Source organism: Podarcis raffonei, chromosome 15 (assembly GCF_027172205.1).
Source record: "Podarcis raffonei isolate rPodRaf1 chromosome 15, rPodRaf1.pri, whole genome shotgun sequence".
NCBI lineage: Eukaryota > Metazoa > Chordata > Lepidosauria > Squamata > Lacertidae > Podarcis > Podarcis raffonei.
In genome coordinates this window covers 4,638,360-4,661,924 of record NC_070616.1, presented here as the reverse complement: position 1 = coordinate 4,661,924, position 23,565 = coordinate 4,638,360, and the positions used below count along the sequence as shown (strand labels likewise).

The window sequence follows — 23,565 nt, the reverse complement described above, 5'->3', positions numbered from 1 at the left end:
AACTTCTCCCGCTGTTCCCATTGCAGCCACATGTAGCCTGCACCCTGTGAAACCATCAAAGGACCCTTTGGAATAGCACCGGAGAGAGAGAGCAGGGGCTGTAAGCTGGCAGGGTGTGTGGAATCCACAGATGGTGGAGATCCAAAGCAGGATCTAATCCACTAGGGCTTAGGAGCAGCCATTGTTTCGCTCCATGCTATACTGTACTGCAAAAGGTGGATCCTCTGACCGGATTCAGTTATTTTTCTTTTTTGGAAGAGTTATGGCTTGGATCCTATGGCTCAAGAGAAGAATCAAAATAAAGCAAAAAAAGAGAGAGATCTATTTCCTACAATGGCAGAATTTGCACAGAAAGAGTTAGAAACCGCACCATTACACAAAGATCCACACACACCTACTCACGCATACCCACCCACTCTCTACACTAGCGTAAAGCTCTGCAGACCATTATTCACCCCCTTTCGCCAGCTACGTACATGGAAATGTTTTATTTAAGGCAGGAAGTATTAAGTTAAGGTGAAGATACCTTTATTTAATTCTTTGTACCTGTAAAGTCACTTTTGTACAGATTTTATTTTTTCAACAACAATCGCAGAAAACATAAATAGTAAACCTTTTGAACGTTTCCTAAAATTAAGTTGCAAAAGTTCTCTGGAAGACATTCGTTGAAGGCCATCTTAATAATACTTGTGTTTTGCTTTGTGTCTGTGTGTGGTTTTCTTCATTACAATCAGTAGATAGATCGCCTCAGCACAAAGGAAAAAAAACAAGGTTTTTTTTTTATAATTCATAATGGAAATGAGAAACGGAGCAAAGATGGCAGAAAACCATCTCTCCAAAGCATTACCACTTAAGCTGCAAGACCAGCATAAATGTAAATTGTAAAAAAATAAAAAAAATACTGTGGTTGTATTCCTTTCTAACACCCTTTACTTTTCTCTCTTTTTTTAATGGCTTAAACGATCTTAACATATTCCTGGTATCTCTTAAAACAAATTATAGAGGTGAAACTTTAGCCAGGAGGTTCCTGCTTAGAATGATGGAGGACAGTACTATAAACCCACGGCAAAGAAGGGGGTGGGTGGGTGACAACTTTGATGGATGTGTGGAGCTCTCTGTACTGGCAGGGAGAGACCCCCCCCTCCACACTTGCATGGAGCTGTCTGGGTTGTACCAAACTAAATTCAGCTAAGAGCAGAACCACTGAAACAAAGAGACCCAAGTCCGTCACGCCCTTTTAATGTCAATGAAGCTACTCTAGAGTAGGCTTAGCACTGGAGACTACCCAATGCAAACAGAGGGGCTGAGTTGGAAGTCACGTCTTCCATGCCCGCTAGGGTTTTACGCGGGGGGAGGGGAGAGGGGGGAAACACCTGATCTGATCCTGTAGAAAGAGGCATTTTAAATAAGACAAGGCAGGGTGAACTCTCTCACCCACCCCATTCCAATAACAACAGTGATTTCAATTTAATCTTTTTTATAAAAACAACAACAACCCAAACCAGTTCCATTATTTCACTAGGAGAGCAAACAAATTCTTAAGCCTTCTTCCCCCTCCGACTTCAGCTCCATCTAACCAATAATTCTGCATATAATTCAAAGTCCGGGATACTTTCCATAATGAACCATCTTGGAAAAAAAAGTGGGGGAGGGACTCTATTTGAAAAATATATATATATATATTTATACTTTTAAAAAAAAGTTTGTTTTTTTGCAGATGGAACGACCAAGGGTTGGAGTTTGCTTCGGATCCCCAATTTCACACAACCGCAGGAAGCCACCTGAAATACGCCTACAGGCGAACCAATCCTTGGGGGCGGGGGGGGGGGGGGAGGTCAAGCCCGAGAGGTGACACTCTGCACACGTTTGGCTCAGTGACCCAGGCTAACCCTTCAGACTGTATGGCGCAGAAGCCACACCCTACCCTCAATACTGTCCGGCCCGAAGCTATCGACCTGAAAAATCCTTGATAAGAGAGCTGAAAGAATGGCACGTGCCCACAGGACACGCTGCACGGCTGTGCTTTGAGAGTCACACAATACTATTTTGCTCAAGTCCTCTCTTAATGCACCATTGATTCGGAGGAGAGGCAAAAGGGGGCGAGGAGGAGAAGAGAAGGATCCACGGTATTTTTTGCCCTCTTCTTTCCCAGTTCATTCCGTGCGATGGCCGACTTGGATACCGTCGCTGAGAAAGAAGCCGCAGGAGCCCTCGTTTACAGCGTGATGAGAGGGGACGCACCTCACAGGAGGAGGAGCAGGAGGTTCACCCTTCGCGTTCGGTTGCTGCTACCCAGAAGCAAGTTTTTGGAAATGATTGCCGCTGATTTCATCATAGATTCATGCGCAAGTGCTCTGGCCGCTTGGAGATCATAGGGAAGGCTTGTTTCTTGTAGGGCCCGGTGTTTGGCTGCCGGATAGGGAGTGGAGCTGAGGCCTCCCCACAGACCGACACGTCCATTTGCTCTACCCCACCCGTCTGCATTGGGTACTCCACGGGCGCCTGAGCGTTTCCCACGCCAGAGGAAGTACCTCGCCCCCAGTAGTCCCCAGGAGAGAACTTGATAGGGCTTTAAAGAGAGAGAAGAAACGTTCGTTGAAAGAAGTTTTGCGGAAAACAACACACAGAAACATGCTAGCCGTTGCACTACACCTAGCAGAAGGACCTGACTCAACAGGTTTAATTGGGCTACAGTTTCTGACTTTGGAACTCCACAGCAACATCCAGGAAACTTAAGGGATTTCTGAGCATTGTGCCTTTCAGATCATGCAAGAACCCTGCTGGGTCAGGACAAAGGCCAAGAAATCATCCTGTTCTCAGAGCCCCTGGGAAGCCAGCAAAGAGAACCAGAATGCAACATCACCCACCACACTTGCTATTCACAGCAACTGGCATTCAGAGGCCTCCAACAGTGGCAGCAGAAGACAGCCATGAGCCACACAGCCAATTGTCAGAGAGAAATGCAGTCCACAACATCTCAAGGGCACCATTTTAGCTGTTTGGCAGCAGCTCTCCTGGGTTTCAGGCAGGAAACCTTTCCCACCCTTACATGGAGGCATCGAAAACTGAAGTCTTGACCTTCTGCATGCAAAACAATTGCTCTACCACTGAGATATGCCCCTTCCCTTGTGAGACAGAGCACTCTAACTAAATTAATCATTTATATTCTCTCTCACCGCCCTGGAAAGGCCCAGACCCTCAACACCTCAATGACCCTCTTGCTGCTACTCACCAAAACTAGGGATGGGGGAAGGGAAAGTGAAATACCTGACTGGTGTCCGTGGGCTGCCAATGAATCTGCGAGGTGATCGGATTTTTGGTTCAAAGGAAAACTTCTCCTTCACACTTTCAAGTACAGATGGAGCCACGTATGTGAAACCCTAGATGGTGGGAAACAATTGTTGCCAAGTCCACCCCCCCACAAAGAATTTGAATGAATGTTCTGTGTTACAACAGGAGCAGAACTTGAAAGAACCAGTACCCCCACCACAAAAAATCCTAGCCATCTAAAGGTGAAAGTAAAGGGACCCCTGACCATTAGGTTCAGTCGTGGCTGACTCTGGGGTTGCGGCGCTCATCTTGCTTTACTGGCCAAGGGAGCTGGCGTACAGCTTCCGGGTCATGTGGCCAGCATGACTAAGCCACTTCTGGTGAACCAGAGCAGCGCACAGAAACACCGTTTATCTTCCTGCCGGAGCGGTACCTATTTATCTACTTGCACTTTGACGTGCTTTCGAACTGCTAGGTTAGCAGGACCTAGCCATCTAGATAGAGCCAATATGTGGGTTGTTAACCGGAACATGAATGAACATCAAAACTGCCTTTGGTCAGAGCAGTGGTTTTCAACCAGTGCCATGGCCCCCAGGGGTGCCTGGAAGGATGGTCAGGGGTACTACAGGCAACACTGGCCTGTCCCTCTTTCCTTCCCTCCCTCCCTCCTCTGATGCTCTCTCATGTCTTTGCCTCCCAAAGGCTTGCACAGCTGTTTATTGCAGCAGCCCTGGCTATAAACTCTGCAGGGGGTGGGCAGGGGGACAGCTAAGAGACCGGGGGGTGGAGCAGCAGCTGCCTGGAGGACTCCCAAGGAGAGGGTAGAAAAAGCTGAGGAAACACTCCACAAGTTAGGGTGTCCGAAAAAGGGTGAGAGGCTGCCAGCTCTGCAGACAAGGGGTGACATAACTGGGTACCTGAGTCCCGCAGGGGTGCCGCAGAAAGAATGTAGGTGGCTAAGAGAGCCATGGACTCGAAAAGATTGAAAACCTCTGGGTCTGAGCATTTGCTCCATTGTGCCTATGTGAACTTTCAGAAGCTCTCAGACAGCTGTTGCCTGAATTCCGGTATTAATTTCAACTCCCATCAGCTCCTGCAGCCAACATGGCCAATGGTCAAGAATGATGGAAGGAGTCCAACACCATCCACAGGCTCCTTATCCCTAGCCTATGCCACTACATAAAACCAGCTGCAGACCAGAATAAGGTACAAGGAGCAATGGATATTGGGAAACTGAGCCTACTAAGTAGTCAAGGGAGATGCAGAGCGTGCCCAAGCTTCAGAAAGGAGGCCTGGCGGTGGCAGAGAGAGTCTTCTCTTCCAGAATGTCTGCACCCCTCAACAGGCCTTCTGACATTCCCTGCAGCCTGAAGACCAGGATTCTGTTGGTTTTCAACAATCCAGTACCTAGCCCCACTCCTACTTACCACAAAGACCTGGTTGGCACTTTCACTGAGAGTCGAGTCGTCGGGGCTATCGACAGGAGTCTGACGGGTAAATTTCGCATCAAACTGGCTCACATCCTCTTCGGATTGCTTTGCAAAATATATATATATGGATGAAGGTCAACAGATTATCAAGCCAAACACCTTTAATAGTAGATGAGGACTGAAATCGTCAGAATGGCAGATAAAAGAAACTGCAGGAAAACTCCCTGATGACAAATCACTGTTTGAAGAGGTCACCCCTTTTGGGGCAGTCCATTGACAGCACTCTTTTCACCCCTTTGGGGTCACTACTTCAGTGTCTCCAAAGGTCTGGAGTGAGCAGCCCCAGGGAGAGATGGAGCGGGAACTGCTGCTAGACCATTTGGTTGTTTCAGCTGTCATGTGTACTGTTTTCTTTACCCAGGAATTTGGTTTAAATGGAAATTATAATTGTTGTGCTCACTGCAGCTCACCTTTGCTTTGATTAGTGATGGAGCTGTTGAACTTGTTTGTTATTTATTAGACTTGTTTACTGAGTCTGTATTTTTTGTATAATATTTTTTTCCCCTGTGCATTTTTCACCTTATTTTTATGTCACCATTCCCTGCTCTTGAAATATTCAAGGAAGAGCTAGGTATAAATACTTAGAGGAGAAATGGGGTGCGTCTCTGAATAATTATTTAGGGAGAAAGCCTGGCCACTTTGGGATCCACAAAGCAAATACTAAGTTTATATGTGAAATATTATCCAGCACCAAAGGAAGCATTACAAATACATACCAATAACGGTTTAAATGGGGGTTCCACCTTCCGAGCCAATAGCTCTTCCCAATTGATGTGTCTGAAGAAAGGATGAGCCTAAGGAACATTATTAGACAACAGTCAGAATCCAACCCGGAAGAGAAAAAGATCTCAAAGTGGAAGCTTCCTAAGCTATACACAAACCCAAAGGGGGGGGGCAACTTGTCTGGTGTGCTGAAGGTGATGAGAATGAACACAGGCAAGGAGGAAAGCCACGTTCGTTTCTATCCTCAGTTTGGGTTCAAGTTGTGCTTACAACTTGCAATGAAATAACAGGGCTCCCTCTAGCTGTTATGCATCCCACTGACCCTAGACTTGCTCTGAGACGCAGCCAGCATGTTCTCCCTCTCTCACACAGCTCTACACCACTAGTTTCCCAAACTCCTTGAAGGAAGCCAGGATGGCAAACCAATTCAAAACAAATTGGTTTGCAATTTTAAAAGTAAGAGATGCTCACCGTTTCTTTCAAATAGTATACAAACACTGTCTCTATGGAACATGCTCCAGATCACAACACAGATGTCCTTCAAAAAAAAGGGGGGGGGGAACCACAGGAGAAAGTCTAGCCTTGTGTTCCAGTTGAGCAAAAGCATTAAACAAAAATTACCTGAACTTCTCCAGCATCTCCAGGACCAGCTCCTAGACGTGAGGCAGCATTTCTCTTTAGCAGCTTAGAAAAGGGGAAATACGTTTAAGAAAAAGTGAGGGACCCTGAAAGTCTGGGTTGCATACTGAAGCAGACTGCTGTAACTAAAGATGCCGAAGGCAGAACACTGGATCATCTACGGAGCAAAGTCACCTGCAACATTCCAGCTCCTTACTGAAGTACCTCCTTCCTAAGAAAATAGACTGCAAGCATTTCCTTCATCTAACCTTTATTTTAAAGGACTTGTGACTTAAATGCAATGAGCAGCATCCAGGGTTAGCCATACAGTAAAACCAAAACTTGTGTTCACTTTACTTACATGATTGCAACCTTATGTAGGTGGGAGTAAAATAAGCAGATAAATGGAAAGCCAAGGAAACTCACTGCTTTCCACTCTCCATTTATTTACCCCCACCTCACTTACAGGGCTTTGAGGAGGGGGTGGGAGGGCTCTGACAGCGTCCCAGAAGCCTCACATGGCCAGGTAACCAAGGTGACTAGCTTTGGGAAGGAGGCGCAGCAGGTATGGTGACGCCTTCCTTCCCGATAAGGAGGTGTGAGGGCTCTGAGAGCATCCCAGAAGCCAGTAAATAAAGTGCTTCTTCGCTTACCAGTGCCTGGGAAGGTTGCCCATGGCCCTCCTGCAACGTTCCCAGATGCAGGTAAGCAGCCCTCTGTCTTGAAGGGGTGTGGTTCCAGGGGTTCCTGGCTTTGCACGCAGACCCTCAGAACCAAATCCTCGCGGAAGTGGCAGGCCCTCTGTACTCACAAGTACATGACTAAGTTTGGGCCATTAACTGCAATGGGTCTAGTTAAGTAAGGTTCTAGTTGGATGCAACCCAAAGTCATTTAATTGGGGAAGCGCCGGTCTGTGACTCGTTTTAAGATAAAAAAACCCAATTTCCCTGTTAAGATTCCCACCTTTTTAAGCAGATCTCTGGCTTCTTGCGTGAGGTAGGGAGGCAAGTTGAGTTTACACTTGAGAATCTTGTCAATGGTTTTCTTTCGATTCTCCCCAGTGAATGGGGGCTAGGGAATGTGGGAGACAGAGGAGAGGAGGTAGAAAAGAGAGAGAGGAGGCCATAAGGAACTATGCACCACAATTATGCAATTTCATATAAAAATAGATACTCCTGCTTTAACATATTTTTATTTTGAAAAGCAAACACACAGTCCCAATTAAAGCCATTTCCACACAATGCTATTCTGAAGAAAGCTTTAGAAGTACAGCAAGAAAACCAGTCCCAACTCCTGGGCTGCAAAAACAATGGGAAGAGCACTGGGTTTGGTTTTTAACATAGGCAACCCAAGGCTAAATGGTAGCTCTGGGTGGATCATTTACATGTCAAGGTGAAGCAGCCAATGAAGGGGAACTGGGGCAGGGGAGAACCAGGAGTGATGACGTCACATATGCTATTTAACAAAATGGCTGGGATGAGCACACACCGGGCTGAAGTATTCAGTAAGGAGGGCATGAAGCAGTTTGCAAGCAAATAACCACTAAAGATCTAACCTCACCATTAAAGCTAGCTCTGGAATTTTTATAAGAATGTAAAAGTGAAAGATCTACAGTCCAACCCCCTCCCAGCAAATAAAAAGATTATCATAGGAACACAAGCCCATATCCACGTAAGTCCTACTCAGAGCAGCCTCACTGAATTAATGGACCTAATTAATGTTTGCTAATGTCAGCGGGTCTATTCTGAGTACGACTAGGGCTGGATACAGCCCGTAAGGAAGCTGGCCAGCCCCATGTCCATCTAGCTGACTTGGCAGCAGCGGCACTCCTGGGTTTCAGGAAGGCAGCCTCTCCCAGCCCTTCCTGGAGATGCCACTGGGGTCTGAACCTGGCACCCTCTGCAATGTTCGGTCGTTGAGCTATACGGCCTTCCCTTTTCCTCTTGCCACTTCCATCACTTTTATGAGATACCACAAGTGAGCAATGGGCCTGCTTGCCTCCAAGTCCAAGCGTAAATTGACCCATCATTCCATCCTGCAAAGATGTGACAGCATCATTGCTCAGTGGGAGTTTCAGACATAAAAGCGTTGCCAGTGAGTGAAGAACCTCTGTATTTAATACGATGATTCCACCATGCAACACTGCGATTCCTGCATTGCACTAGATGATCCTTGGGATCCCTTCCAGTTTTACAATTCTACAATTCTATGAACACTTAAAAGCCCATCCATTTCATTAGAGATGGTATCATTGTTTTCATTTGCTTTACTTCTTTCTTTACGTTTTCTGATTCTTAGCAATGGTGATCGTTAAATGCTGCTTATAAGCTCATCAAGAGAGGCTAGTGAACTCAGAGGTTTGGAAAACCCTGCTCTATGAAATGAAAAAAATGCATGCAGTTTATAAATGTGCACCTACTGCTCCAGTCAGCATGTCATACATTAATGCCCCCAAACTCCACCAGTCCACAGCACGGTTGTGCCCACTCCGCATCAAGATTTCAGGAGCCCTAGAAAGACAAGAAAAATCAAAGCAGAAAAGTTTTGAACAGGCAGATAGCACTAGCCTGCCCTCAAAGAAACATAATGAAGATGCAAAGATGCCCCATATACGCTTAAGTTGTATTGCTGTACAATTCTTTCACACCCCTGCCCCCCCAAACACTATCCAGAAAGGCTTGTAAATAGCCACTCACCTGTGGTGAGTAAAAACAGCCTCCAGGCAACCAGACAAGAAAGTTCTTTTTCACTGCTGGGTATGGATCCACATTTACTACAAGCCTCTCCTATAATATAGAACTGACCCGCTGCTTAAATAACCTGCAACTGACTTCAACTAAATGAAAACCAGGAACTTGGCTAGAATCTAGGGATTTGGAGTCACCATATCATTGTAAGCTTGTAGCAGATAGACGAATGTCACACTTTTCATGACATGTGGATCAGCACATAATTGCTACATGCTTTGTGCCCCATAAATTACTGTTACTGCATGGCTGTGTAGTATAGTGGGATGTACGTACCTCATATCACAAAATCAGATCAAGGGAAGTTTCTGAAATATACGGAGCTTTGTTTTGTGGGTCATAAATGTTTATCAGCCATCTTTTGATCCACTGGGCATGAAGAGTGTAATGCTCATAAACCTGGTTCAACCTTACAATGGTACATGCACCCCCAGCGATTCCAGATTCCAAAATTCATGATTCCTAACAAGCAACTGTCAATGATCTGAGCTCAGCTGCAAGTTACCACAGTGTAATTTTACTAACTTAAGATTATGCAGGTGGCTAAGCTAGAAACGAGTTTTAAAGGCAAGCTCAGTAAAAAGTTTTGGTCTGATTTACAAAGTTACGTATAAAATCTAGCTCCTTTCAAATATACGTGGTTTAGATAAAGCCCTTCGGCTGTGGTGGGGAACCTGTGTCCCTCTGCATGCTACTGGACTCCAGCTCCCATCAGCCACACCAACAAAATTGACTGGTCAGGGATGATGGGGACTGCAGGCTGGCAGCATTGCTCTACTATGGTGTCAGGGAGACTTCTCTACATATAGTGTCTCAAATATTTATGGAAGTAGTCCTGAGCTCTATAGACAGCCTAGCCCCTCGCCCCTCACCCAAGAAAAGCCCATCATATATTGAGCCAAGTTTTTAAAAGGTAAAATTTAGCCATTACCCCCAGACCAGAGAAATACTTTTCTGTTTCATCATGCGGGCTCACATGTATTCTATTGTTCCACAGAATGTATGCGTGACAGTTCCATCATGAATGGATTCTTTACACAGTCCAAAATCTGTCAGCTTAACATGACCTAAAAGGAAACAGGAAAAAAGTGGGGAAGGAATACTAACATGTCATTCTAACAAGTCGTATCTGAGACCAAAGCCCCAACTTGGGCATTTTTTTATTTTAACATACAGTACTTAATTTATAAACTGTTTTTCAGCAAAAGCCCCTCAAGGCAGATAAAGTAAGTCAATTAAAAAGCTGTAACCTTAGGAACTATACTGATTCCCAACAGGAAAAACACACAAGCCCCACTCCATATGCCCCACAGGTTGAGATCCAACATTAGTCATAACTCAAAACGTACTCACTGAAATCAATGGACTAAAAAATATTAAGTCCACTGAAATCAACAGACTTTCTCAGAGAAAGACTTAACAGGGTATTACTCTGGAGACTTCAAATGCTTGGTGGCATACAGCTTGCTTTCAAAAGATTGAAATAACATATATAACCATGCAGTATCTTCAGGGTGGCATGAAGAGCAGTGCCCTTTTTTTTGCCCTGATAATCTAGATTTCTGACTGCCTCAGGAGAACATAGGGGAAGCATTAAGCCACTCTGGGAGCCTTTCTGGCTGAACAGCAGGGTAACATGTTCTAAATAAACAAAACAGACTTCACAAATGGCTGAATTCAGTCTGAGAAAATGGGGCAAGGAGGGATAGCTCAAACAAGAGAGGCGCGTCAAAGACACCCAATCCCTTTTCCATTTCTCTTCTGCATTTTTTTTTTAAGATTTGAAGCCTGGAGGCAGGAACGGTCTTAGCGCAGAGATGCAAGCTTTTTCTGGCTGGAGAGAAATGCTTTAAATCATCCCTCACCAACCTGCCACCCTTCAGATGATTTTGGACTGCAACTGCCAGCCTAGCTAGGGCTGATGGGGAAAGGCGGCAACCTTTGAGGGTCACATGCCTTTGGTAGGCAAAAGTGGGCAGAGCACCAATTGTGACCCCTCTCTATCCTTGATTCAGGCAACCAAGAGGCATTATAAAAGTTCAAGGACACACCCCAGCCTGCCAAAAACACTCAGTGAGGCTGCAGAGGAGGGCCAGGGAGGGATGTGGCTGGGAAAGGTGTATGATGGGGGAGAATCCCAAAGGCCAGGCAGAGAGACCAGCGTTTGGCCACTGGGCCTGAGGGTTTCCCACCCTTCTTTCAGAACTATAAAGCTATGGCACGTGCCAACACACAAGCTCACTGTCGTACCACTAACCTTGGTGGTTGAGCATGATGTTTTCTGGCTTTAGATCTCGATAGATGATCCCCTTCTGATGCAGGTGCCCCAAAGCCATTGAAATTTCTGCCAAGTAGAAGCTGAAATGCAAGAATTTCATTAACAAATAAATGCCAATAGCAACGCGTCATATCTGAGTACAAAAATTCTGTGGCTGAATATTAAGATACCGCACCAAACTGTGGTTTGCACTAATCATAATTTTAGAATGTGAACCAATCCAAGATCAGGCTAGCCAAGATACCTAAATGGTTTATTTCTCCATCCACTTCCTACCCCAGGCCCTAGGTGGGACAGCCTTCAGAGGGGGAGAAACAGCCATATGGTTCATCAATTCAGACATCACACCAAACCACACTCAGTACAAACCACGGCCGGCACACCCGATTCAAACACCATTTCCAGTTCTGCCTTGTCAGATGTGACAAACAATGGTTTTTAAATTCAGACGTCACACCAAACCATAGTTTTGAGATAAGCCTGCAATTTCACTGCCAGCGTAAGTTAGTTCTGCTCCACAGAAGCTAGAGGGTGAGTACTCAAGCTACTAAGCTGAAGAATTGAATCTCTTTACTTCACTTCCCTCCTGGCCGAAACAAGTGCATTCTGGCGGATTCTCCCAGCATCCCAGAGTATACACAGAAAATACCGTATTTTTTGCTCTATAAGATGCACCTTTCCCCTTCTAAAAAGTAAGGGGAAATGTGTGTGCATCTTATGGAGCGAATGCAAGCTGCACAGCTATCCCAGAAGCCAGAACAGCAAGAGGGATCATTGCTTTCGCTGCACAGCGATCCCTCTTGCTGTTCTGGCTTCTGGGATTTAGAATATTTTTTTTTCTTGTTTTCCTCCTCCAAAAACTAGGTGCATCTTATGGTCTGGTGCATCTTATAGAGTGAAAAATACGGTACTTACTATTCCACAGTTCCAAACATGGGATCCATGAACTGTTTTGTTATATCTGGGTATTTTCCACAGGAACATAGGTTCATATAGAATACCCAATCTTGCCAGTTTGTTCAAAATGGGCAACAATTATTCAACTCTGCAAAGGTTAACACTTTCCCAGAAACTTCCTTATGTAGGAACACAGGAAGCTGCCTGGTTGCTGAGGCTTGGAAATTGGAACTTGTTTGCCTTACCAAGCTGTGTCTTCCATAAATATCCCCTCTCTCTCCAACTGCATGAACAGTTCTCCTCCTGCAATGAAATGGGCATCGGGTGGAGAGAGAAAGGTAAAAGAAAGAAAGTTATCTTTCTGCTATATACAGTATGTGAAAAAGCTTCCACCCCACACTGCTGGCTGGCTATAATACCAGAATTCACATTCTGACCATCAGTTGCATCCTTACCACTAAGATACTCAAGGATGAGGTAGAGTTTTCCACCAGTCTGAAAGGCATAAATCAAGTCTACAATGAACGAATGCTTGACTTCCTCCAAGATGTTCCGCTCTGCTTTCGTGTGAGCTGTATCTTTTGCATTTCGCACAATCATTGCCTAGAGAACAGAGACTTCAACAGTAAAGACAATGTTCTAAAGACTACACCAGAAACTAACTGTCAGCAATCCCACAATACACAGCCACCGATTGCTGGCATCAGCAAATGTTGATGGAATATGAAGGACTTATTCACACATAACTCTCAAACCATGGTTTGAAGAGGGGAGAGCATGCCTTGGGCACACACTCTGCCCCCTGGCTTTGATTCAATCCCTGCTTTACCACAAGCCAAAGTTTCCCACTATATTCAAACCAATCAAGCAAGCTACCATAAGCACTAACAAATGTGCCTTCAAATCATGGTTTGAAGTGGGTTTCCAGTTCTTGTTTACATGGGGTTAACAGTAAACTGTAGACTTATACAAATAAATGCAAGTGTGTCATCAGGAGTCTTGGCTCAGGTATAACGCTTGAGCTGAGCGAAGAGAGTAAACTTCTGGGCCAAGGGTTGCCGCCAGCAAGTCAACGTCAGCTCTTAATAAAAAGTGCTAGCGTCTTCTCACTGGTACTTGACAACACACTGGACACCTCTTCTTGCTCTTCCAATTGTTCTCTCATTTAGCTGGACTTTGCATTCATTGTTACAGGAAACATGTTGTGATGAGATCAATGATTCCTCACACAGTTAAAAGTGCATCTGAATCTCTTCTACCTCAAATAAATGGGACTAAGTGGTATGCCTCAGCTGGATTATGTCCAGAGTAATTTAGGTTTCAACAGACCAATATGCACTCGACAACCTTTTAAAAAAATGTAAGTCAAAGGGCTCTGCAAAGTATGCTATGCTAATATACTGCGATAAGCCATAAATAAGAATACTGGCTTGCAAAACAGACCTCCCCTTGCATAACTTGCTCTCAAAACAAAACAGAGTTCCAAAAGTTTATGCGCAAACCTTTAAAGAATTTCGGAGTCATTAAAGAAACAGTCGATTCCAATTCATAAAACAAGTGGTAGCCAATGTGATGGCCTCGAGACATTTTGGACTACAACCACCACCAATGGCCAACAGTCAGGAATGATGGGAATTGTAGGCCAGCAAAAATAGATAGATAGATAGATAGATAGATAGATACCCAGACGCACCATGTTGCCAACCTTGGCATTAACAAATAAGAACATAAGAAGAGCCTGCTGGATCAGGACATGGCCAACATCCTATTCTCATAGTGGTCCATGTTCCCACAAGCATGATGTGAGAACAACAGAACTCCCCCCCCACACACCCCTGAAATTCCCAGGAACTGGCATACTAGTTACTGGTTTCTATTCTAGAAGAGAGTGCAGCAGTTTTGATTATAGGAAGCTGCCTTACACCATTTCGGACTAATTGTTGATATTGTCTACTCTGACCAGTGGAGGCTCTCCGGTCTCAGAATTTCGGACTAAGAAAGAACAGCTATGCTTTGCCTCCACAAGGCAGCAGTGCTTGTGAATAACAGTTGCTGGAAACTACAGGAGGGGAGAGTGCTCTTGCGGTCAGGTGCTCCTTGTGGGTTTCCCACGGGCATTAAGTGAGAACAGGATGCTGGACTAGAAGGGCCACTGGCCTGATCCACCAGGCTCTTCTTCTGTCTCATCAGCTTCTCTCTGGTCTGGTTTTAAAAAAAAGAAAAACAGAACAAAACCTAGAGATGCCAGGGGTTAAAACTAAGACTCTCTGCCAGTGACATGAGCTCTTGTCGCTGAACTATGATCTCTTACCCTCAAGAGAGCCCCTCTTATTTAATAGCTAAATGTCAAAAGCCAACTCACCTTTTTAAGCACCTTCATGGCAAATATCTTACCAGTATTGGCTCCCGTTACTTTTCGAACTTGGAAAACCTGTCCAAAACAATGGAGAATAATTAGATGCCTTTTAAAAAGAGGGTTAGCAGCCACTGCAAGGGCTGCTGTTTGAAGCTCTTCCACTACCAGAGAGCGGTAGAGAGAACTCTTTTGACTTCAAACCAGCCAGAAAACTTCTGTTTTAGATCATCTTATAGATAACATGCATATATTTATTTCCCCGCCTCCCCAGTATTTATAGCATCTCTCAACAAGCTCGCACATCTCATACTTCTTACCTTTCCATAGCCACCTTTTCCAAGGACACGTAGCAGCTCAAAGCACTCTGGGCGGATCTTTTCAGGGCCTCTGTTCACACTAGTTTCTGAAATCTCAAATTTTTCACAATGCTCCATGCCACTAACAAACAAAAAAGTTTCAAAATTAGGATAGCCTTTAAAACAATACTAAGTACATTAACTATTCTGTGTATAACTAAAAGCCTCCCTGTGAGGTGCTCAGGAAGGGATGGGGGAGATAGTATTATTTAGAATATAAACTGGAATACAAACTCTGACTACTGCAGACATGAGTTCTAAATAATTTGAAATGTTTAATTTAAGAAATACATTTTTTCAAAGCACAGTATTTTTTAAAAAAACAACAACATGAAACGTTTCTGAAGTCAGGCAAATGAAACCATTCTAACACAAGTGCATCAACCCAGACTTCCTTATATGCTTGAACAGGATTCACACATGGACCTAAGCAGAGTGCTCTGAAAGCACTAGTTTTAAAGGGGAAAGAGAGATAAGCAAACTACTAGAGGCCAATGCCAACTGCAGAGGATAGAATACCTTCATATACAAGGGAAGGGAGACCCCCACAGCCCCCTGCCCACAAAGGATGTTTCCTCATTGCAATTGCGGCAAGTAGGACACAATACAGGAAACCTCTTTTTGCATCTGAAACAGCTCTTGCTGGATTAAGACAATAAATTATTGATACTGGCCTGTTTAGGTTTACAACCCACTCCAGGGATTGACAATGTGGTGTCTGCGGCTGCAAGGCAGCCCTAAGGTCTTCCCCTGTGCCCACAAAGCCTTTGAGTCTCCCTAATCATTAAGTAGTGAGAGTGGGCAACATTTGCTCTCTTAAAAAGTAAATAGAGCTGAAGGAGGAAATTGACAGAATGACACTCTTTCCAACTTCCTTTTTCAAGGTTTAGTTTAATACTACCGGGTTCAACTTTTAACCAGATTCCTTGGAAAATCTGAGACCAAAAGCTGTTTCAAGGCCCCTCAGAATATTGCATGGTTCACTCTCGAGCTCCTGTCTGCACAAGGAGCAATTTCATACAGCTAATGAAACATGATGGCATTGCTGCCTGGACTCTAGCACTGACTTAGGACAGGACTGTTTCCTCCCCAACTCTTCCATTGACAAGGATCCATTTCCAGTTAAAAACTTACAGCTCATATGGGACGACTCCCCCATGGTCCATGCTTTCACTTAAGTGACCCTAAAACAAGTCAAGTAGGGAGGAGAGAGAGAATCAGAAAAGTAAACAGTGATTGTTTAGAAAGAACTATGAATTTTTGCTTAAACATTAACCCAGGATTTAGGACTGACAGCACTGCAAGACTGCATTCAGCTCTTACATAAGCACAGCAGCAGGGTATGGTAATTCCTATGCTGGGTTTTTGTGGAACATCCACAGAGTTCGACAGGAGCGCTGCCAAATCCTCCAAAGCACAGCACAGGGACTCAGCACTCTTTACCCAACTACACTGCTACCCAATTTCGTACAATGCCGACAGTCAGTAATTTAGATCTTAAAACATGGGTCTTTTCTGGACACTACAGATCAGAACTGTTTTTACCACTGAGAACTTACTGCACTGGGGAAAAGCAGGATCTGCTTTACTATACAAAATGAAGACAACGCCTAGGTCCCCGACACCAGGGCTGCTGCAGACTTAATGGGTTGGAGCCAGAGTTATGCAAACAGAACTCTATCCAGGCATCTGCCCTCTCCTCCCCACTGCAGCCCCCTCCCCCCAAAACTTCCACTTGTTCGGCTTCCTGAAGCTCAGCTTGGAGAGTTTATAGAAATATTGCATGGAGGATGGAGCAAGCTTGTTTTTTCTGGCTCTAGAGGGTAGGACCCAAACCAATGGCTTCCTGATGGTAAGAGCAGTTCAACGGTGGAACGGACTCCCTTGGACAGTGGTGGATTGGCCTTCCTTACAGGATTTTAAGCAGAGGTTGGAAGGCCATCTGTCATGGATGCTTTTGCTGAGATCCCTGCATAGCAGGGGTTGGACTAAATGGCCCTCAGGGTCTTTTAAGGTAAAGGTACCCCTGCCCGTACGGGCCAGTCTTGCCAGACTCTAGGGTTGTGCGCTCATCTCACTCTAGAGGCCGGGAGCCAGCGCTGTCCACAGACACTTCCGGGTCACATAGCCAGCGTGACAAGCTGCATCTGGCGAGCCAGCGCAGCACACGGAACGCCGTTTACCTTCCCGCTGGTAAGCGGTCCCTATTTATCTACTTGCACCCGGAGGTGCTTTCGAACTGCTAGGTTGGCAGGCGCTGGGACCGAACGACGGGAGCGCACCCCACTGCGGGGATTCGAACCGCCGACCATGCGATCCACAATTCTATGTTTCTATAACTGCAGCTTATTTTTCTTTTAAATTGCATGGAGAAGCATCTTTGCAGCCTGACGTTCTATATGCCAAACAAGTTTATAACCTGCTGTTTGTGAAAACTAGACCTGTGTCATATATGAAGGAGAGACCATAGGAAAAGTTAGCCTTAAAAAGCTACTAATATTATTTGCCCACCACCACCACAATCCATGCTTGGCATAGCTCACATGGGATTGATTTTATTCATTTACAGAGTCTGAAGCTAGACATCACCACCACTTCACCAAGGGTAACAGGACTGTTTCCAGCCCTCTCAAAAACTAAAATACAGTCGTACCTTGGTTTTGAACGCCTTGTGACTTAAACGTTTTGGCTCCCAAAAGCCGCAAACCCGAAAGTGAGTGTTCCAGTTTGTGAACATTTTTGGAAGCCGAACGTCCGACACGGCTTCCAGTTGAGTGCAGGAAGCTCCTGCAGCCAATCAGAAGCCACACCTTGGTTTTAGAAAGTTTTCGGAAGTTGAATGGACTTCTGGAAGAGATTCCGTTCGAGAACCAAGGTACGATTGTATTTCTTTGCATCATTCTACTGCCTTATCACCAGCAGTTACAACTAATGTCAGAAGTACAAGAATCCAAGCACTTAAGGGAGGGTGTGTGTGGACTGGTGATTGACTCCTGGATAAAGGGCGGGGTCAGGAAGCAGGTTTCTAGCAAAACCTTGCTGGGCCCAATGTTTTGCAAAACAATTTGCACCTAAGACTACTGTTAGTAAGTAGAACATTGGTCATGTATCCACTCCAGATACGAATAAATTACTTGTGTACAGCATTGGTGGCATAACAACAAACTGGTTGTGTATATGAAGACCTAGGAGATGAAAAGACTATTTCATCTAGGCAAGTTTGAAAAAATATACCACAATGCACAGACAGAACAGATGATTCTACAATAGCGTGTGTGCACACACACACAAAAATGGGACAGGCTGATGAGCATAAAACCACCTGTCATGCAACAATGGCAGGATCAAAAGCAACCTCAGAGCACATGGGTTTTGATCCACAAAATCAGAACGCTACTTAAAAGCTTTAAAATACCATTTTGAGTGTATAGTGGCACAAGTAACAGCAGATATTCTTTATTTTCAGGTAAAACACTAATTAAAAGCCTAGTCAGTGTGTGTGTGTACATGCCTTTATGTAAGATGTGTTATATAAGCATTTTCTTTTGAAGAACATTTACCTTCAATTTGGACGCCAGCTTGCAGCACCACAAAACAGCATCAATATTTGCAGACCTTCATAAGAAGGTTAAATGAGGTCACCCCTCACTGTATTGATGCAGTTAAGTTCTTCTGCAGAATAACCCTAGAAAAACTGGAAGCTACTTTATACAGTGGTACCTCAGGTTGCAGATGCTTCAGGTTACAGACTCTGCTAACCCAGAAATAGTACCTCGGGTTTAGAACTTTGCTTCAGGATGAGAACAGAAATCGCGTGGTGGCGGCAGGAGGCTCCATTAGCTAAAGTGGTACCTCAGGATAAGAACAGTTTCAGGTTAAGAACAGACCTCCAGAACGAATTAAGTTCTTAACCTGAGGTACCACTGTACTGGATCACACCACTGTTCTGTCTAGTTCCGTCTAGAGTAGAGCTCTGTCTAGCTCTACTCTACATCAATAGATAGCAGCTGTTTGGGATTTCAGATGAGTCCCTCTTCCAGCCCTACCTGGAGATGCCAATGAGCTATGGCCTTCTCCTAACCCTAGGAACTTGCAATATTTGTCAGGTTTCAAGGAAGCTGGATCTTTAGCATGGAAGCTGTGCTCAACTACAGCCAGTACTCATGCACTGTCCTAAGACAACTACTTGCAGCCAGCAAACTAGCAGCAACACCGTTCCACAGGCCTAGAACACTCACAGCCTGAACCTAGGCATGTTTATGCAGAACTAAGTCCAATGGAACATATTCCCAATGTATGTATGCTTTAGACTACAGTCCCAAGCACTCTAAACAAGACTTGGCAAATAACAGAATTATCTAATAAACTGGCATTCTGGAGGGAGTCTGTCTCTTGGCACACTCATGTTTAGACAGTTGCACCAGCAGAAAAACTGATGTGTCAACTATGTGCTGCTAAGAGAAATTGGACCCATTTAACCCCAAGCACATGGAGGACTCTGGAGAGATTAGATTGAAATTTCTGGCATTTTTTTGTGATTTGTGCTTTTGTAATCCTTTGTATTCTTTTAATGACTTGTATACTTTTAGCGGGACAACTTTTTTGTTCTTTAAGGTTTAAAATTTAAAAGAAAAAGTTTTTTAAAACCCAAATGGGACACAGCAAGTATTCTTTGCCCTTATCCAGAGTGTATTGCAGGGAATGAGTACACCTGAATATTATTTTGTGTTCACTTGTGCTTCAGCACCCATTTATCAAACACAAAATCAGTAGCCCCGTTGGAGCAAGGGGACCCCCAAGCCCAGCCTTGCTTGTAACCCACTCACTTGGCTTACCACAGGCAACTAGGAATGTTAACCTGGGCTCCGCCTCCTTTCCAGAGCACTTTTGCTTCCTTCCTGCCCAATGCTGAAACCAAGCAGGCTGTGGAAGCTTAAGAGTGCTTTGTCACTCCTCAAGCATTTCCATACTGTACGTGCAAGAGGTGATGTGCCTTCCAATGCATTCAGCATAGTAACCAAGAGGACGAATGACAAAGCTCTCCTTCCCTCTTGCTGTCAGCCAGCTATGTATCTATGGTAGACAAGCAGCAGGTCAACCTTTAGCACATTCAGCACATCAACCTAGTACAGTGGTACCTCGGGTTAAGTACTTAATTCGTTCCAGAGATCTGTTCTTAACCTGAAACTGTTCTTAACCTGAAGCACCACTTTAGCTAATGGGGGCCTCCCGCTGCTGCTGCGCCGCCGGAGCACGATTTCTGTTCTCATCCTGAAGCAAAATTCTTAACCCAAGGTACTATTTCTGGGTTAGCGGAGTCTGTAACCTGAAGCGTATGTAACCCGAGGTACCACTGTATGCTGATGGGCAATGGACAGATCAAGGCATGCTTTCTGCCACTCATCACTTCCTTTCTATGCTGGATGTGCATGACAGAACGTTAGCTCCTGTGTGCCTAACAGAGAAACACTGCAAAGGGACATAGGTCTCTGTCACAAGTCTGCTGAGTTGACACACAGGAAGCCCCATTCTATTACTCCAGCATAGAAACCATGTGAGCTGGCAGCATATATAACTTCATCCCTCCATTGCCAATCCGCTGCACTGCCTCACTGGATGAACAGGAGACAAAGTTTCTTCCTGGACAACCAAACAGGCTAAGCAGAAGAGGCACAAGGAACACTGATTTCTAGCCTGCAAAATGTTTTTACTTACCTGCTTTTAACTCATAAAAGAGGGGCAGGCAGTGCTCTGCTTGTCTTCAACAGTCCCTCTTATGCGCTAAAATTATTACAGGATATTAAGTGTGCCCCTCAAAAGTTACAAGGCTGCTCTAATCAGGCAGAGCCACATTCATTTCCTAGACAACCCTTTCCCCACATATAGCAGTATCTGCATGTTCTTATCACCACATACTATCTTTTGCCTCCCCTTAATACATTAAGTCAAAATAGAGCAGTTTCTGAAAATTCACTCCACAAAAATGATAACTGTATAAGCAAAAGGCAAAATAATGGGTAGTCAACTACCACACCTACTGAAATTAATGGCCCTAGCTTAGTCACATTCATTAATTTGAATAAGTTTACTCGGAATAACTTAGTTGAATACCAACCTGTATTTCCTCACTCCCATGACTAAGCAGCATCTATTAAGATTAACTGGGTCGTTAACAATAAGTGCACTAGTTCACTTATTAAAGCACTGTTATCATTAGTAATAAATTCCACAGGGGAAGATGTGTTGTTGCAGCAAGAACAGTAGAAAGTCTTGTGATACTTTAAAGACCAAGGCTGTAATCCTAACCACACAAACCTGGGAATAAGCCCCATTAAATTCAGCAGAACTTACTTCTGAATAGACATGATTAGGATGGTGCCATAAAGTGCTTATAGGATTTTAGCCTATCTAAGAGTAAACCCCATTGACCTCAAAAGGACTTTCTTCTGAGGAGATGTGGAAAAGATCGAACTGTGCCAGATTTATTGCAGCATCAGCTTTCATGGACTTGTGCCCACTACATCTCACTCAGATTCATTGAAATGCAACTATTACCTGACAAAGTGAGCTCCAGCCCCACCAAAGAGGATGCTGCAATAATCCAGTTAAGTTTTGAAAGGTGCCACAGGACCTTTATCACTACTGAGTTCTTAATGCAAGCTGCTTCTGCGCTTTCTGTAAAAAAAGGCAGGGAATAAGTGCCTTTTGCTACCACAAAATGTATTAATGGCCACTAGGAACATAGGAAGCTGTCGTATACCGAGTCAAGCTGTTGGTTCACCTAGCTCAGTAACTGCCTAATAATCATGACAATAACCTGTGACATAATCATTAATTTATTACCGCTGGATCATCGTAATCCTGAATTTAACAACAATGATAATAATCTGTGTCGGACGCAATGCAGAAACAATAATTTAATATTGTATTATTACTAGATCATCTTAAGTGTAGTAATAATAATCATAATAAAATGCACAATGCAGGAACCTAAAAAATAGTCAGAACACGTGTCAAACCCAATGCAAAAACACGACCACGGATTTGTATGCATTTATTACAACTCTCGCTATTCTTCCTACTGCTCATGCCAAAGGCACAATGCGGGAAGGCCGTAATAACAGCAGCAAACGCCGTTAGTACAATGCAGGAATAGCAAGTCAGTTATAACGGAACCATCCTCGCCGCCCCCAAGAGCCGCCCGTCCGCCTCCCACCCTCGGCCAAGTCCTTCCCCGAAGGCGGCCTCCCCCGGCCCGCCTCCCTCCCTCCGACCGGGGCCTCCGCCGCCTCGCCCTCCCCGCCCCCGAGGCCTGAGCTGGGCTCCCCCGAGGCGCCTCCTCCCGGCCGGGCCGCACATGGGCCGGGCCTGCCTCACCCCCTCCTCCAGCTCCTCGTCCGAGGCCGCCTCTTCGGGCTGGTCCAGGTCGATGTCGAAGACGCCCGCCATGGCCTGGGGAACGCGAGCGGCGGCGGCGGCACAGCCGGAGCCGCCCTTCGCTGCCTAGTGGCGAGAGCGCGCGGGTGAGGGCCGGAGGCCCGCCTCATGGGCCCGCAGCGGCAACCCCGAGCGCCGCCATGACGGCCGCCATCGCCCAGGCTAGCCGGAGACCTTCCCCCGCCCGCTCAGCGCGCCTGCGCGGTTCTTCCCCTCCGGAGGGACTGCGCAAGCGTGGGGCGGCGCCGGGGAGGTGGGCGGCCAGGGGCACCTGGGCCCGCGGAGCCAGTGCGCAAGCGCCAAGAGCACGCGGCGGCGCTTTCCCAAAGGGGCCGTTGCTCTCTCTCTCGCGCGCGCGCGCGCCGACGTCACTCGCCACACGTAAAACGGCGCAAGCGGCGTAGCGCCATCTGTAGGCCCGCACGCGCAGTGGTAGAAATTTTGCTTCTATTCTCAGGCTAGATATAGAACTCGACAGTTCTCTACGTCGTTGCGTTGCTATTTTTTTTTTCTTTGTAGCGAGCATGCGCACAGCACGTCGTGCTCCACACCACGCGGACGCCGCGCATGCGTACGGTCCGGCAGCCGGCGCACGCGCGCTGGCGCAGCTGCTGTGCCCTCCTTTACCGCTTGTCCCCTTTTAATCACCAATTTTCCCGCCTGAGCCAGCGACGGAAGGGGAGCATGCGCAGAAATGCTGGCAGGACGGGGTCGAAGGTGCTGTGACAGTTGGTAGGTGGTCAGTGGATGAGGTGCAGCTGTGGAAGGGTGAGGCTACGCGCGTGCGCTTGAGGGAGGGAAGAGTGTTAAATGGGGGAGGGGGATAAATGGGGAAAGGCGGGAAATTACCGTATAGGGTGAAACGCGCACACAGATTGAATTTATAGGGGTTTTTTTTAAAAAATGCTTGTATATTTGCATGTAACTATACATATGTATAAAACCATGTTCATTAATTTGCTGTTTTAAAAATATTATATATTTTTAGTTTTAGTTATTTTATTTTTTATTAATCTGGTCCTATGAAACATCCTGAAGTTTTTTTTAATATATCAGTACCTTGATTTGTTAATATTACTAGTTACAATATTTAGCCTCTATGTGGCACAACACAATCTGATGCATCTTTACTCAGAAGTAGGTGCCACTGAATTCAGTAGGGCAGGCATAGGCAAACTCAGGCCTCCAGATGTTTTGGGACTACAACTCCCATCATCCCTGACCACTGGTCCTGTTAGCTAGGGATGATGGGAGTTGTAGTCCAAAAACATCTGGAGGGCCGGGTTTGCCTATGCCTGCAGTAGGGCATTCTCCATTGTAGGTATCTTTAGGATTGCAGCCTTAATATTTGCATGCTATACACCATGCCTTTCAAGCGTATGGCTTTCCCCAA

At 45.4% G+C, this 23,565-nt stretch overlaps 1 protein-coding gene across 2 annotated transcripts; it reads right to left on the bottom strand.

Annotated features, from left to right (window-relative positions):
• Positions 1-511: 511 nt before the first annotated feature.
• RPS6KB1 (ribosomal protein S6 kinase B1) lies at positions 512-22,370 on the bottom strand. 2 transcript variants are annotated; one of them, XM_053367053.1, is made up of 15 exons: positions 22,113-22,368; positions 15,870-15,919; positions 14,697-14,817; positions 14,386-14,454; positions 12,479-12,626; positions 12,269-12,326; positions 11,106-11,206; positions 9,825-9,915; positions 8,521-8,611; positions 7,065-7,172; positions 6,105-6,167; positions 5,477-5,554; positions 4,698-4,805; positions 3,268-3,380; positions 512-2,569 (listed from the first exon to the last, which is right to left on the bottom strand). In XM_053367053.1, exons 1-15 carry the CDS (start codon positions 22,182-22,184, stop codon positions 2,332-2,334), a joined length of 1,509 nt encoding a protein of 502 aa, XP_053223028.1. In that variant the 5' UTR covers positions 22,185-22,368; the 3' UTR covers positions 512-2,331. The 2 variants fall into 2 exon arrangements, with proteins under 2 accessions (XP_053223028.1, XP_053223029.1); XM_053367054.1 differs by lacking the exons at positions 512-2,569; positions 3,268-3,380; positions 4,698-4,805; ... (1 more) ...; positions 6,105-6,167; positions 7,065-7,172 and having other exon boundaries at positions 8,538-8,611; positions 9,780-9,915; positions 22,113-22,370.
• Between the last annotated feature and the right edge of the window lie 1,195 nt (positions 22,371-23,565).

What these genes read in the sequence shown, in the direction of transcription:
- RPS6KB1 (XM_053367053.1), bottom strand. Translation starts at nt 22,184, where the DNA reads ATGGCGGGCGTCTTCGACATCGACCTGGACCAGCCCGAAGAGGCGGCC. An exon ending in TTTATGGAAGACACAGCTTG is followed by an intron (nt 11,207 to 12,268) that starts GTAAGGCAAACA and finishes CTTGCATTTCAG; the next exon opens with CTTCTACTTGGCAGAAATTT. An exon ending in ATGACATGCTGACTGGAGCA is followed by an intron (nt 7,173 to 8,520) that starts GTAGGTGCACAT and finishes CACATTCCCTAG; the next exon opens with CCCCCATTCACTGGGGAGAA.